The sequence below is a fragment of the Salvelinus sp. IW2-2015 genome, linkage group LG30 (assembly GCF_002910315.2).
Source record: "Salvelinus sp. IW2-2015 linkage group LG30, ASM291031v2, whole genome shotgun sequence".
NCBI lineage: Eukaryota > Metazoa > Chordata > Actinopteri > Salmoniformes > Salmonidae > Salvelinus > Salvelinus sp. IW2-2015.
Window position 1 is genome coordinate 20,338,046 of NC_036869.1, and position 16,251 is coordinate 20,354,296.

A 16,251-nucleotide genomic window follows, 5' to 3' on the forward strand; every position below is an offset into this window, starting at 1 on the left:
TCCCTCCCTGGTTTGCTCCATCCATCCCTCCATCCCGCCTCTCACCCATTGTGGATGTGCTGTGTGTGTTGACCCACAATTTCATCCATCCTTCGTCACTGCTCACTGCAATCACCCAGCTGGTAGAGGTAAGACCACTGACTGGACCTGTACTGTATTACTGGTGCCAACCGACCACAACGTGACTTAGTACTTAGTTATTAGAATCCCTTCCTGCGTSAACCTTGTGTCTAGGCTGAGACGACCCGCTATAACTCCCGAGTATACTTTGTCCAATGTCTCTCCTCTTTCTCAGTTAGTGTGTTTTGATATTTTTGTAAATTGGCAATTCCTGTCCTTTTTTAGTAGCTTTAGGCTTCTTCTCTGTTCCAGTCCGTGTTACCCATTTTGACATTGCTCAAATGCAGTTATTTACCAAAAAACCTCTGTGACCTTTATCACYGACCACTTAGTGAGGCTGTGGTAATAGTTTGTGCTGATTTGAAAGTTGTGTGCGGTATTCCTAACGAAGTAAACTTTATTCATGTCTAGTAAATACATCTATCGTACTCCCACGTCTTGAATCACATGACCCTCCAAGTATCCAAAATGACGTGGTATTTTTCGGCAGGATCTCTGCATTTTCGCACTGTCAAAATGTCACCCCTCCCCCCCCGGATGCATATAAGTATGTATAATAATAGGAATGAAAGCCTTAAAGGCTCTGCATGGGCAATCCGTCGTCTACAGTGGCTGTACAGCATTTACTGCCATACGGTCTCTGTAGAAGACAGGCCGTTCATACATCATTGCACTTCGAAGAGCCGTTGTGAAGGAAGTCGTCAAGGAAGTGAGTTTGTGTTAATACAGGACCTCCCACCGACCAATCATGTCAATGCGGAGTTATACGGAACCCTCCGCATTGTTACAKAAATTGGGAGGCGCGCGGCATCATCGTATGGCGCTCCGGAGGCTCTGCATTTGCGTCACACGCTCCAAACAGAGCCTCTGGACAGCATATCTGGATTGAGCATAACGTAGCTATTAGTCACACAACCCACCTTCTCTTCTTAACCCCCCCCAGTTCCATGACAAGATGGACCCCCTGTTGGAGACCTTGGAAGGGGCTGTGCAGCGCCTCCGCTCCCCTTCTCCCGTGGCGGCGGAGGCGGATAAGATCCGGGAGCAGCTGGCTGAGCACAAGGCAACCGGGCTGGAACTGGACAAACTGCTGCCCTCCTTCTCTGCCCTGTGTGCCCGCGGCGAGGAGCTCATCAGTAGAGCAGCCCACGACGATCCTGCCGCTGAAGGTAAGGGYCTGAAACACACACAGAGGTAGACTTACATATACACACTTATAAACACGCACGCACACACATACACTACTGGTCAAAAGGTTGGACACACCTACTCATTCCAGGGTTTTTCTTTATTTTACTATTTTCTACATTGTTGAATAATAGTGAAGACATCAAAACTATAAAATAACACATCATGTAGTAACCAAAAAAAGTGTTAAACAAATCAAAATATATTTGAGATTCTTCAAATAGCCACCATTTGCCTTGATTACAGCTTTGCACACTCTTGGCATTCTCTCAACCAGCTTCACCTGGAATGCTTTTCCAACAGTCTTGAAGGAGTTCACRCATATGCTGAGCACTTGTTGGCTGCTTTTCCTTCACTCTGCGGTCCAACTCATCCCAAACCATCTCAAGTGGTTTGAGGTTGGGGGATTGTGGAGGCCAGGTCATCTGATGCAGCACTCCATCTCTCCTTCTTAGTAAAATAGCCCTTACACAGCCTGGAGGTGTGTTGGGGCATTGTCCTGTTGAAAAACAAATGATAGTCCCACTAAGMCCAAAACAGATGGGATGGCGTATCACTGCAGAATGCTGTGGTAGCCATGCTGGTTAAGTGTGTTTTGAATTCTAAATAAATTATAGACAGTGTCACCAGCCAAGCACCCCCACACCATAACACCTCCTCCTCCATGCTTTACGGTGGGAAATACACATGCGGAGATCATCCGTTCACCCACACCGCGTCTMACAAAGACACTGCAGTTGGAACCAAAAATCTCCAATTTGGACTCCAGTCCAAAGTACATAATTCTACCGGTCTAATGTCCATTGCTGTTTCTTGGCCCAAGCAAGTCTCTTATTGGGGTCCTTTAGTAGTGGTTTCTTTGCAGAAATTCAGCAATGAAGGCCTGTTTCACACAGTCTCCTCTGAACAGTTGTTGAGATGTGTCTGTTACTTGAACACTGTGAAGCATTTATTTGGGCTGCAATTTCTGAGGCTGGTAACTCTAATGAACTTATCCTCTGCAGCAGAGGTAACTCTGCGTCTTCCATTCCTGAGAGCCAGTTTCATCGTAGCGCTTGATGGTTTTTGCGACTGCACTTGAAGAAACGTTCAAAGTTCTTGACATTTTCCGTTTTGACTGACCTTCATGTCTTAACATAATGATGGACTGTCATTTCTTTTTGCTTATTTGAGCTGTTCTTGCCATAATATGGGCTTGGTMTTTTACCAAATAGGGCTATCTTCTGTATACCACCCCTACCTTGTCACGGCACAACTGATTGGCTCAAACGCATTAAGAAGGAAAGAAATTCCACAAATTAACTTTTAACAAGGCACACCTGTTAATTGAAATGCATTCCAGKTGACTACCTCATGAAGCTGGTTGAGAGAATGCCAAGAGTGTTCAATGCTGTTAAGGCAAATGGTGGCTACTTGAAATATATTTTGATTTGTTTAACACTTTTTTGTTTACTACCTGATTCCATAATTGTTATTTCATAGTTTCGATGTCTTMACTATTATTCTACAATGTAGAAAACAGTCAAAATAAAGAAAAACCCTTGAATGAGTAGGTGTTCTAAAATTTTCGACTGGTATTGTACTTGTGTCACACAAGGACATACACCCATCACATACATCACAAATGGACACACACACTTAACCACCCCTAGGTAGAGACAATGACTCATACACAGGACCTCAGTATAGGGACAGGGGCGAAAACAATACATGCACACACTCTCACTGTACTACAATGATCCCACTGCCAAACCTGATTCGTCTCATTTTTTTTATTCAACAAAGTTTATTTTAAACACAGAACCCCAGAAACACAAAGGCGGAGATTCACAAACAGTTACGAACTTTTGACGACTCCCAGCGCACATGGCGACACCGCCATCCCCCGCCAAAATATCTCAGTACATCACTTCACAACTATGAATGACTGCTCTGTGCAGTGGTGGTGGGAGTGTAGCCTACTGACTGGCTCTGTAAAAGACTCCACTGTTGATGTAGTCACTAGATGGCCATGCAATAACATTAGAAATTATAAGSAAGTAAATTTGCTATTTGTTATGGTTAGGTTCAGGGCTTAATAATAATACTAATTAATAATAACTTGTTATTACATGAAATTCCTCCATCCATTTTTACATAGCTAATAGCAAATAGTGTCAACTCTGTCCTTTCAAGCATGGACAAATAACACCACACTTCCAGATTYGTTCCGAACTCTCCCATCCCCCTCTTTCCCCCTCCCAGCCGTGCATTCCCGTCTCCTGCGTCTGCGCTCCCTGTGGGATGAGATCCGGCAGAGGGCTGAGGAGCGGGAGGGGAAGCTGACGGACGTCTTGGACCTGGCTGGGAAGTTCTGGGCCGACATGGCGGCGCTACTGAGCACGCTCCGTGACTCGCAGGACATCTCAGGAGCTGGAGACCCGGGGTGACCCCTCACTCAATCAAGCAGCAGATAGAGGCGGCAGAGGACGTGTGGAGGTGGGATGGAGGGTGCTGAGAGAGAGGCAGGCAGAGTACGTGTGGCAGAGTGGATGGAGGGTTGCTGAGAGAGAGGAGGCAGAGGTACGTGTGGAGAGGGGGATGGAGGGTTACGAGAGAGAGGAGGGCAGAGGTACGTGTGGAGAGGGGGATGGAGGGGTTACTGAGAGAGAGGAGGCAGAGGTACGTGTGGAGAGGCGGATGGAGGGTTACTGAGAGAGAGGAGGCAGAGGTACGTGTGGAGAGGCGAGGAGGGGTTACTGAAGAAGAGGAGGGCAGAGGTACGTGTGGAGAGCGGATGGAGGGTTACTGAGAGAGAGGAGGGCAGAGGTACGTGTGGAGAGGGGGATGAGGGTTACTGAGAGAGAGGAGGGCAGAGGTACTGTGGAGGGATGGAGGGTTACTGAGAGAGAGGAGGGCAGAGGTACTGTGGAGAGAGGCGGAGGGTTACTGAAGAGACAGGAGGGCAAGGCGAGAGTACGTGTGAGAGGCGGTGAGGAGTTACTGAGAGAGAGGAGGCAGAGGTACGTGTGGAGAGCCGGATGAGAGTTTACTGAGAGAGAGGAGGCAGAGTACGTGGTGGAGGACGGCTGGAGGTTACTGAGAGACAGGAGGCAGAGGTACTGTGGAGAGGCGGATGGAGGTTACTGAGAGAGAGGGAGGCAGAGGTACGAGTGGAGAGTGGATGGAGGTTACTGAGAGAGAGGAGGGGCGAGAGTACGTGTGGAGAGTGGAGGAGGTGGGATAAAAAGATATGGATGCATAACGCCATGTTTGTAGCAACAATATTGAATACACAAGAAAGCATAGCAAGATATTCAGATGCGTAAAATGTGGAGAAATAGTATTTTGTGGTATGAATATGGGACCAAACAACACACTAGAGAGGGGTAAGAAAAAGAGAAGATATGAATTAGTTGTGAGGATAAAGAGGAGACATATGAAGGATGGTGCCAGCATGTTAGTAGCTACAGTTGAAGTCGGAAGTTTACATACACCTTAGCCAAATACATTTAAACTCAGTTTTTCACAATTCCTGACATTTAATCCTAGTAAAAATTCCCTGTCTTAGGTCAGTTAGGATCACCACTTTATTTTTAAAAGGAAATGTCCAAATAAAGTAGATTGATTTATTTCACTTTTATTTCTTTCATCACTTCTCAGTGGGTCAGAAGTTTACATACATCAATTAGTATTTGGTAGCATTGCCTTTGAATTGTTTAACTTGGGTCAAACGTTTCGGTTGCCTTCCACAAGCTTCCCACAATACGTTGGGGTGAAATTTCGGCCAATTCCTCCTGACAGAGCTGGTGTAACTGAGTCATGTTTGTAGGCCTCCTTGCTCGCACACGCTTTTTCAGTTCTGCCCACACATGTTCTATGGATTGAGGTCAGGCTTTGTGATGGCCACTCCAATACCTTGACTTGTTGTCCTTAAGCCATTTTGACACAACTTTGAAAGTATGCTTGGGGTCATTGTGTCCATTTGAAGACCCATTTGCGATCAAGCTGTAACTTCTTGACTGATGCCTTGAGATGTGCTTCAATATATCCACATAATTTCCTCCCTCATGATGCCATCTATTTTGTGAAGTGCCACCAGTCCCTCCTGCAACAAAGCACCCCCACAACATGATGCTGCCACCTCTGTGCTTCACAGTTGGGATGTGTTCTTCGGCTTACAAGCCTCCCCCTTTTTCCTCCAAACATAACGATGGTCATTATGGCCAAACAGTTCTATTTTTGTTTCATCAGACCAGAGGACATTTCTCCAAAAAGTACAATCTTTGTGTCCGATGTGCAGTTGCAAACCGTAGTCTTGCTTTTTTATGTCGTTTTGCAGCAGTGGCTTCTTCCTTGCTGTGCGGCCTTCAGGGTATGTCGATATAAGACTCGTTTTACTGTGGAGTATAGATACTTTTGTACCCGTTTCCTCCAGCATCTTCACAAGGTCCTTTGCTGTTGTTCAGGGATTGATTTGCACTTTTTCACCCCAAAGTACTTTCATTCTAGGAGACAGAACGCATCTCCTTCCTGAGCGGTGTGACAGCTGCTGTGGTCCCATGGGTTATACTTGCATACTATTGTTTGTAGAGGATGAATCGTGTACCTTCAGGTGTTTGGAAATGCTCCCAAGGATGAACCAGAATTTTGGAGGTCTTGGCTTATTTCTTCTGATTTTCCCATGATGTCAAGCAAAGAGCACTGAGTTTGAAGGTAGGCCTGTAAATACATCCACAGGTACACCTCCAATTGACTCAAAATGATGCAATTAGCCTATCAGAAGCTTCTAAAGCCATGACATAATTTTCTGGAATTTTCCAAGCTGTTTAAATGCACAGTCAACTTCGTGTATGTAAAACTTCTGACCCGCTGGAATTGTGATACGGAATTATAAATGAAATAATCTGTCCTCCGTAAACAATTGTTGGAAAATGACTTGTGTCATGCACAAAGTAGATTCTCCTAACCGACTTGCCAAAACTATATTTGTTAACAAGAAATTTTGGAGTGGTGGAAAAACAAATTTTAATGACTCCACTAAAGCTGTATGTATAACTTCGACTTCAACTGTATTATAACGGCCGTATAGCTTGCAATGTATTTGTACTGTAGTTAGCTCGACGGTGGAGGGAAGAAAGAATATTGCAGATGGTAGTTACTGCATGTGTGCACTTACTTTGGTTGTCTGATCTGTCCCAATATGTTCTCTTCTCTCCTCTCTTTTGAATTTTTTTTTTAATAAGGCCATCAAGGCCGAGACAGATGGGCTGAGGAGGAGCTGGAGTTTGTACGAACCCTTGGGGCTGAACTCATCGTTGCCTGCGGAGAGAAACGGAGAAGCCTGAGGTCAAGAACCATTGACGAGGTGAGAGTGAGGACAGGATGAAAACTTCAAGACTTAAGACAGGATCAACCAATCAAGAGCATAATCATAATGGACTCATTGCGTTTCTTTCTTGTGTCTATGTTCTCTGTTTTATATGTTTGTGTTGTGATATATGATTTATCTTTCCTCCTTCTCTGTATCCGTTTCTCAGATGAATGCCGCCTGGGAAGGCCTGAACCCCGGACGTGAGAGAGAGGATGGAGAGGTGAGGAGGCCTGATGCCTTCTGGCAGACCAGGATGACGTTGCAGGTCACGGTGACTTGTCCAGAATGCAATCGACCGTCTTTGCATACTAGCTTAGTTGCTGTCATCGGAATTAAATCACTCTGAAGTTCAAGTTTTTGAGTAATTATTGCACTTGTCCGTTCATTTACGGAAAGTAAAGTCATCGCTTTAGAAATGTGTATGATACCTTCTGTTGCAAGTAGCACGTCATTCTGATATAGTCCATGCAAAGACATAGATATTGGCCATTTATACATCTTTCCACAGTCTAGGACTTGACTCTACTTTGAGTCATCTCACGTGAGTCAGTGTGTGTGTGTGTGTATGTGTGTGTGTGTTGTGTGTGTTGTGTGCGTGTGTGTGTGTGTGCAGGGCCATTTGACTTACCCTGGACAACACAGTGATCAAGCTCTTTGCACCATGTCCACTGTGGCCACTGATCTGGAACTGTCAAACAGCAGATCTGAAAGCTCAAGGGTTGAATCAATAATCGACTTTTTCACGTAGCTTCGATATAAATAGATATACTTATAATATTCAAAAAATGTTTTATCATCCAAATATTTATAATAATTATTGTACTTCAAAAAAACGGTTTTTGATGAGAAGACAAAAGATCATCGGTAAGTCAAAAATACTCTTCTGGTCATAGAAGTAACTATCACTTAATGATATGCTAAGCAGCTCGTGCAGGCCTAACTCCTCTCCTCCTGTGAGCAGCAGTACAAGGTGGAGGTGTACCAGCAGCAGATAGACATGGAGAAGCTGTGCCACCAGGGGGAGCTGCTGCTCAAGAAAGTCTCGGACCAGAACGACAGAGACATGATCCAGGAGCCCCTCACGGAGCTCCGACACCTCTGGGACAACCTGGGGGACAAGATCATTCACAGACAGGTACACAAACTATGCATTGGCCTCTCTTACCCAGTGACTCGCTAACTATTTCACAGTAGAGGCAGTAGCTCCAGTAGCTCTCCAGCCCCCTGTCTTAAAGAATACCATCAGAACTCCGGTCCTCTGGAACTCAGACTCACTGTTGGCTAGTGGTGCTACGCTGTTGTAGTGAACCCAATATTTGCCAAATCAAGTTTGTCAGTTAAACACATAGAAATATGGATGATCTTTTTTTATTGTTAAACACGCATATTAGATTCTACCATTACAAATTGTTGTAATGATATTAAAATGAATTGATACCTCAGATATGTACATTATATTACACATTGCAATACAATCCAACATGGTTTTGGAATAACAACTGTTTTCMCTATYCTGTTTCCTACAGCATAAGTTGGAAGGTGCTCTCCTGGCTCTAGGTCAGTTCCAGCATGCCTTGTCTGAGCTGCAGTCCTGGCTGAGTCACACCCACGCCACCCTGGACACACAGAGACCCATCAACTCTGACCCCAAGGCCATCGAGATAGAAMTGGCCAGACACCACGTACGTCTACCTCTCTACATCTATGCCTCCCACACTCTTACTTATCCTCCATTTCTTCTTTACGCCTTCATTTCTAGATGGCCWGTTTCCCAGACCCACATTAAGCCAATCCTGGACTAAAAAGCACTCTCAATGGAGGTTCTCCATYGGGAAATYGGTCTTATTAGCCTACCTCTCATCTCTCCTCCATATCACCCTCACCTCTCTTATTTTCCCTTATAGATTWTGCATGGAAGCCATTTTGTGCCAGATGCTTGCTTCACATCAATTATTGCATTGGAAAGGTGTAACCAACACACCCTCCCTCCAACCTGCTCTCTCTTTCAGGTGCTGAGGAACGACGTGCTGTCCCATCGCTCCACGGTGGAGACGGTGAACGCGGCAGGGGCTGAGCTGCTGGAGTCCAGTCCCGGGGAGGAGGCCAACCACCTCCGCGACCAGCTGGACCACCTCAACCGCGGCTGGGAGAACCTGCTACTCAAGACCCAGGACCGKCARAAACTACTGGAGGCCGCACTGCATAAGGTAGGAAGGAGAGGCGGACTGGGCTGAGAAGAGAGGCCCTGGGTACTGTCTGAGCGTAGCGAAATGAAGGAATGACACCATTTCTAGCCATTTCTTCTTACCCCTCCCTGTAATTATATATTTCTATATTATGAGTTCCCATCTTGTACAAATAGGATTATCACATTGCACTAGCAAATAGGTTATTTCACAGTTAAGTATAGGTTTAAAAACTGTACTAAATCATAACTGAGCTAAAACCACGGGGCAAATTATTGAAYGACACCGTAGCACTGCCATTAACGCACAACTCATGACTTCCCCTCTTGTTCTCTCTCCCCTCTTCCCCTCCTTCTCCTCCCTCGTTCCCCAGGCGGAGGGTTTCCATGGTGAGCTGGAGGAGTTCCTGCAGTGGCTGAGGAGGACAGAGAGCCAGCTGTCTGCAGCCAAACCCACAGGTGGCCTGCCTGAGACYGCCCGGGAGCAGCTGCAGCAGCACCTGGTAATACTGGGGATACGTTGCCCGTGCATACACTAGATATGTGATGAAGACAACACACAGTAAAGGGGATACATGTTATGATGCTGCACCCTGTCCATACAGTAGATATGAGTCACTGTACACTCTACTATCTAATCTGTATGTTGTTTTTACCCATGTGTAACGGGTGTGTTAGACATGCACAACACATAACTAGCAAACACCTGTTGTTATTGGGTGGCTACTCAAAGTATCGAATTCCTCATTCCAAACCATGGCCACGTATTTACCATTCATTATCAAGGTTATTCATTGTTCATCCGTTCAACCCTTTGAAAACATCTGTCTGTCTATAGGAGCTTCAGACCCAGTTGACCCAGCGCGCTGAGCAGTACAACCGGCTGCTGGACGCGGGAGAGTCCATGTTGCTGTCCCGCGGGGGGGAGGAGGGCGGCCCCGGGGCTGGCACCACCCAGACCCAACAGAACCTGGCCCTGCTGCAGAACAAGTGGGCCAGCCTGAACACCAAGATGGATGACCGCAGGGTAAGAGAAGAAGCTTCTGTTCTGAGACATTGAATGAAGGGCTATAAGTAAGAGCATGTGTATATGTACCCAATTAGGTACCTAATAAAATGTATACATTATAGGTTTTCACAAATAAACACCTTTAAATAGGAAGTGTATTGTTGCAGGAGCGATTTTCAAAATTACCATCACCCATTTCACTGACCAACCCCCCTCCACCCCCAACCCTAGGCGAAGCTGGACGAAGCGGTGTCGCTGGCCACAGGGTTCCAGTCCTCCCTCCAGGACACCATCAACTGGCTGACCCAGGCTGAGCAGACCCTCAACATGGCTCAGGCCCCCTCCCTCATCCTGGACACCGTCCTCTTCCAGATAGACGAACACAAGGTGGGCAATTTAGGCACCATAGAAGTATAGAGATCCTATGATATGCTATATTGGGGAGTACAAGGATAGAATACATGGCTCCCGAGCGGCGCAGCGGTCTAAGGCACTGCATCTCAGTGCTTAATGCGTCACTACAGACCCGGGTTTGATCCCAGGCGGTGTCACAACCGGCCATGACCGGGAGTCCCATAGGGTGGGGCACAATTGGCCCAGCGTTGTCCGGGTTAGGGGAAGGTTTGGCCGGGGGGCTTTACTTGGCTCATCGCGCTCTAGCGACTACTTGTGGCGGGCCGGGCTCCTGCAGGCTGACTTTGGTCGTCAGTTGAACGTTACCTCCGACACATTGGTGCAGCTTGCTGCCTGCTTAATCGTGCGGGTGTTAAGAAGCGCGGTTTTGCGGGTCATGTTTTGGAGGACGCATGACTCGACCTTCGCCTCTCCCGAGCCCGTTGGGGAGTTGCAGCGATGAGGCAAGATCGTAATTGGATATCACAAAATTGGGGAGAAAAAGGGGGTAACATTAAAACGAGAAGAAAAAAAAGGATAGAATATACTTGACTGTAATTCACATAAATATATTCAAATGTAGTATTGCAGCAATATATAAGTGAATGATAAGTTGACTCATCATATTCATCAGACATTTTGCAGACTTAATACATTTCCCCTCCACCCTTCCCTTCCTCCACTCCCTTTCGTTTTGTTAGCTGGTATGTGCTGATGAGCATGTGCATATATAGCTGAAATCATGGCACCCAGACCCAAATCAGCTGTCAGGAGGGACAAGTACGGCTAACACGCTCTCTGTCGATCTCTGTTCCCCCCCCCCCCAGGTGTTTGTGAATGAGGTGAACACCCACAGGGAGCAGGTTTTGGCTCTGGAGAAGGCCGGCTCTCAGCTGCGTTTCGCCAGTCTGAAGCAGGATGTGGTTCTGATCAAGAACCTTCTGCTGAGTGTTCAGGCCCGCTGGGATAAGCTGGTGCAGAGGTCCCTGGACCGTGGCAGACACCTCGACGAAGCCCGCAAGAGGGCCAAGCAGGTATGAGAGAGGGTTTGAAATGCTTTCTCCATATGTACGTAACTTACTTTACCCTTCACCAAATGGACGCTACACGGCAGCCATTTYGTTTCAGAAAACACCCTGCAAATCAATTAGAGATGGTCAACCAGTTTCTCTCTCCCTCCCTCTAGTTCCATGAGGCTTGGAGGAAACTGTCAGACTGGCTGGAGGAGGCTGAGAGCCGCCTAGACTCGGAGCTGGAGATCTCCAACGAGCCAGACAAGATCAAAGTACAACTGACCAAACACAAGGTACAGTAGGAGTCTCACTGTGTGGSTCTTGCATGGAAATAATAGGATTTTGAGCGATTCTCACACACAACGAACACAATATATGATTAAGCTGCATAATGCAGTGAGTTAGACTGGCATATGTCGGACCTTGTATTCTTTTTGTGCGATTTTTCTCACTCACATGTAATGGCACGAATTAATAAAGTCCTTAAAGAATATGACCCTCCCCCCCCTCGACGGGAGTATTGATGCAGGCTAAGGCGTTGTTTCTGGGGTCTGATAGAGAGAGTAGAGGAGCGCCGGTTAGTAGCGTTATAGCAGACGCGGGAGAACGAGTGGTCGAGGAGGGTGTCGTGGATAGGCCATATGAGGCAAGGCCCGGACTGCCGATGCGAAGCACACCAGTGCCAGAAACTAGATCACCTATCGTTGGAGAGAGGGTCAAGGCTGGGAGCAGGACCGTGGAGGGACAGCGTGGCTGTGGGGAAGTGTGGATGAAGAGTGAGGGAAACTACATGGCAATTGCTTTATTAAATGAGCGATCGGATGTTGGGATTATTCAGATGCTAGAGCGTTTTGATACTCGAACTCCAGTCCTGAGAAGAGCTATGATAGTGTGATTGCGCGTTTTTCGTGTGTCCAGCGACGTATAAGGTTAAACGTCAGCCGTGTTTTGGAGGGCTAGATGTATCCGCTGGTGCCGTGAGTTGAACCCCACTGTATTGGGATTAATTTTGAAACAAGCGTGGTTAAGCAGGGCTAGGACAAAGCCTGCAAACTCGGTAGCTCTCTGGACGACTCGCCATATAGATATGGACCATAAAAAGCAATTAAAGGAAGGATAGTTAAATAACGATCGCTTTACATTTCAATGTAAGCAGTGTCGACAACTACTTTTTCCCTCCGTCTCTCATCGCCGGCAACACAAGCTGGAGGGAGGCCCTGCTGTTCTCCAGGTCAGTTTGCTGAGGCCCTGCAGGCCCCTGGTGGACTGAGGCCTTGTACGTTAGACCCCAGCTGGCCTGAAAGACCTGCCAGTCACGGAGAATGGACCTGGTCTCCACCAATGGGACTCAGCAACAAGGATATGTATCTTTATTTGATATACCGATGTTAGCTATTGTTACCATTGTTAAAAAAGCAGTTCATTTAATTTACCCAGCAGCCGCATGCCAAAGCAACATTACATTTAGAATACTATTTCTCAACGTAACAACAAAAACCTGATTGAGGGCTCAATGTGGTATATATTCATTCATAACAATTTGATCGCCCTGCTCTGTGTTAGGTTCAAAACATGTTTTGTCCAATGTTGTTTGACCACTGTTTGTTTTTGTCTTCCTATGGCCTTCCAAGAAGGGTTGGGGAAGAGGACAACTAGTGTCCACGCCCTGAAACGTCAGGCCGGAACTGATTGGAGACGGCCGCGGACGACACCCGCTGGGTCAAGTTCAAACTGCCAGAGCTCAGCAACCTGCTGGGAACAGGTCTGTGCCTGTCCCCGTCACTCAGCAGACGCCGTCTCAGCAGGTGCCTCAACGGTCCCAGTTTAGGAAAAGAAGCCAAGTGGCTGTGCCATTTTTTTATTGTTTTTTAATTAATTACACAATACTTTGAAGTTACAAATAATCGCTTTTTCTGAATTTCATGTAAAGTTTACAAATAATTTCAGTCCCGATCTTTATTTTATTAATGGTATCTGTGCAAGCAACAGTGCAAGTATATATAGCATACCTTAAGACTGAGCCGTCAGAATTTCAATAAATGAAAACCTTTTTCTCTTCCTTTCTATGATCTTCCCTCTGTCATCCCTCTCTCTCAGGGCGGAGGCAGTGTTCCGCACGGCGGTGGCAGCTGCTGCTGGAGGGCTGTCGGAGGCAGAGCAGACGCTGCGGTTCCGCGGCGTGCCTGCCGAGGAATGGCGGAGACCTCTGAGACAGCTGCGCCACACCCGGAATATGGCCACGTGGAGGAGAAGGGGACCGAAAGTGAACCGGGCAGCGGGCCAGGTTTGCGAGGCCATCCGTCACGCTCCTCCCGTGGCGGCTCCTCAGTAACGTGCCACGCCGACTGCATGCCACCACCATCAAACACTGGATTACCATCGTACGCTCCGCTTGAGAGGTAGGTGGGCTGTGGAGAAGGAGAGTGGATGAATAGAGAGATATTGCGGGGGTGAAATATTTTAAAGTCCTGCTGGGCAGAGTCATGGAGTTGTTATAATATTTAGTATTTCACCATTAATGGTGCATTTGGCTTCTGCAGGTCCCTCAACATGGGCCAAACAGGCAACGAGCAGCGTCTGGAGACTGTCTGACAGAAGTGCTCAACAACGCCACGCATGTGGAGGAGCTGTTGTCATGGCTGCTAGTGAGCGGAGACCAGCCTAGTCCCACGTGAGGAGACCCACTTCGCACAAGGACATCCCTCAGCTCAAAAATCACTCATCCAACAGAACATCCAGGTGGAGAGCATACTTTCTGCCACCTCATTGGGGCTAAGTCGCTATTAGAGCGTATCGCTCTTTCTGATTGGGCCTTGTGTCTCACTATCAATCTATTGGTCCCAGGTGTTTATGGGAGGAGAATGACCCGAAGCAGCCTGACGTGGAAAAGTGACAAGACTTACAGAGGAATGACCAACAGGAGCCCCCTAGCAGCCCTAGCTGAGAAGGAGAGGAGCTCGTGTGTTAGCCTTAATTTTACCCTCCCAGAGATGCATGGATATTATATTATACTAAATACATATGAATACACATATTACCTAGAAATGCATAAGTGAAGATATAACAGTGGGTGCTACCAGACCATTCAAATCCATCCTGATGCTTCATGAAGGGAGAAAGACAATAAAGTCACAAATATGGTCAAAACGTTCCATCAAGTGTCCTAACATTAAAACCATGTAAGTGCACAGTAATATGACACTCTCGCTCCTCGCCCTACAAGGTAAAACACGCACATACAAACAGCCATCAACACGGACGGCGATGCCATATCGCCGGGGGCAACCCCGCTGACGCTATGCTAAGGTGGCAGCCAGGTGTGGCTGCTTGCCCTCGACGCCAGCGGACGCTCAACGACGCCCTCGACAGGCTTGAAGGAGGTACTGTAACTTTGTATCGTCCCTTGATCGTCCCCTATTAGAGGCCGTAGAGGCTTGAGACCGCGAGTTTCAGACTGTTTTTTTCTCCTGTATTGGTTGTCTTGTCAAAACAGACAACATGAGTTCCTCATTAAGTAATAGTTGCTCCTTGCCTCATGTTGTCTCACATTTTAATGTTTGCATTGTCTTTGGTCCCAAGTGAAAGAGTTTTGCCAGCTTGACTTTGCGTGTGGGAGGAGAAGTACCAATGCGCTGGATGATACCACAAGAAGTCGCGCGTTGCATGGACTTCTTCAAGACGCATCGACAAGGACCAGGAAGGAAGACACTCGCCAGGAGTTCATCGACGGATCCTGGCCTCAGTATGTTCTTCAGAGACTAGCGTACGCATCGTTAGCAGGCTGTCTTTGCCCAATAGCTGCTCCAACTTAAACTGTAGTCAAGTCCGACATCTTGGTCATAAGTCCGAACATCTTGGTCTAAGTCGACAGTCTTGGTCATAAGTCCGACATCTTGGTCATAGTCCGAACGATCTTGGTCATAAGTCGACATCTTGGTCATAAGTCGACTCTTGTTCTTAAGTCCGAACTCTATTGAGTTTAAGTTCGACATCTTGGTCTTAGGTCCGACATCTTGTGCTTAAGTCCGACATCGTTGGTCATAAGTCCGACATCTTGGTCATAGTCCGATATCTTTGCCTGACTGTTGGTTGTGCGTGCTGAGTTCCCACCAGGCAGGTTGGAGATGACGGCGGTGGCAGACATCTTTGCACCAGACCGGGATGGTTACATCGACGTATACGAGTTTGTGGCGGGCTGCACTCCAACAAGGACGCCTACCGGCCCACCAACCGACCGCTGACAAGATAAAGCGCGGTGAGGAACAGACACACACACGTATATACCCAGATATTAAAATGAGCACACGTATTTTCACAACAAGCTGGGCCTGTTTGACTTGTCAGTCCCCAATAAGCGAAACTCCTAAATTGGAGGTTAAATGGGCCTTGTAACTTTCTCTTTCTCCTTTCTCACTCTGATGGCAGGTGGACCAAGACAGGTGGGCAAGCAGAGTGTTATGTGGCAAGAGGTTCCAGGTGGAGCCAGATAGGAGAGAAAAGTACAGGAGTAAGTCGTCCTCAGCTGGTGAGATGTATAACATTTCCACAGTTAATAAAACACATTATTGATATATTGTCTGCGTACTTATGACTTAGTATTAGGTATAGATATGTATTTTTAAGAGTGGCAGATTGGGCCAGAGCAAGTTAGCAAGGCGATGTTAAGCACCTGAGGGTACGTGCTTGTGGATCGTATATTATTAAAAAAAATAGCTTAGACGCTTCTACTTGCGAATAGTCGGTTTTCAGATGCTACTTGAAGGAGTGAATCTTGGTAAAACGTTAAGAATGTGGTATATTTTGAAGTTGTCGGCATTTGCAGTTCATGATGGGTCTAGGGCTGCGTCTGATAATGGCACCCTATTCCCTATATGTGCACTAACTTTTGACCGTGGTGCGCTACTTTTGACCAGGGACCCGGTGGAAAAAAGTATTGCACTATATAGGGAAAAGAGTTGCAATTTTTGGACACGAGATAGTTTTTGTTCTG

At 46.9% G+C, this 16,251-nt stretch overlaps 1 protein-coding gene across 1 annotated transcript in view; it reads left to right on the top strand.

Annotated features, from left to right (window-relative positions):
- LOC111954858 (microtubule-actin cross-linking factor 1, isoforms 1/2/3/4/5-like) overlaps positions 1-16,251 on the top strand; it is a 292,736-nt gene that overhangs the window by 253,579 nt on the left and 22,906 nt on the right. Inside the window, 17 exon segments of the mRNA XM_070436147.1 lie at positions 1,064-1,289; positions 3,553-3,733; positions 6,553-6,655; positions 6,828-6,932; positions 7,623-7,796; positions 8,188-8,343; positions 8,671-8,868; positions 9,221-9,349; positions 9,685-9,873; positions 10,087-10,242; positions 11,076-11,282; positions 11,435-11,554; positions 12,180-12,190; positions 13,359-13,545; positions 14,485-14,641; positions 14,841-15,003; positions 15,687-15,700. Coding sequence (XP_070292248.1) covers positions 1,064-1,289; positions 3,553-3,733; positions 6,553-6,655; positions 6,828-6,932; positions 7,623-7,796; positions 8,188-8,343; positions 8,671-8,868; positions 9,221-9,349; positions 9,685-9,873; positions 10,087-10,242; positions 11,076-11,282; positions 11,435-11,554; positions 12,180-12,190; positions 13,359-13,545; positions 14,485-14,641; positions 14,841-15,003; positions 15,687-15,700 — 2,476 coding nt within the window.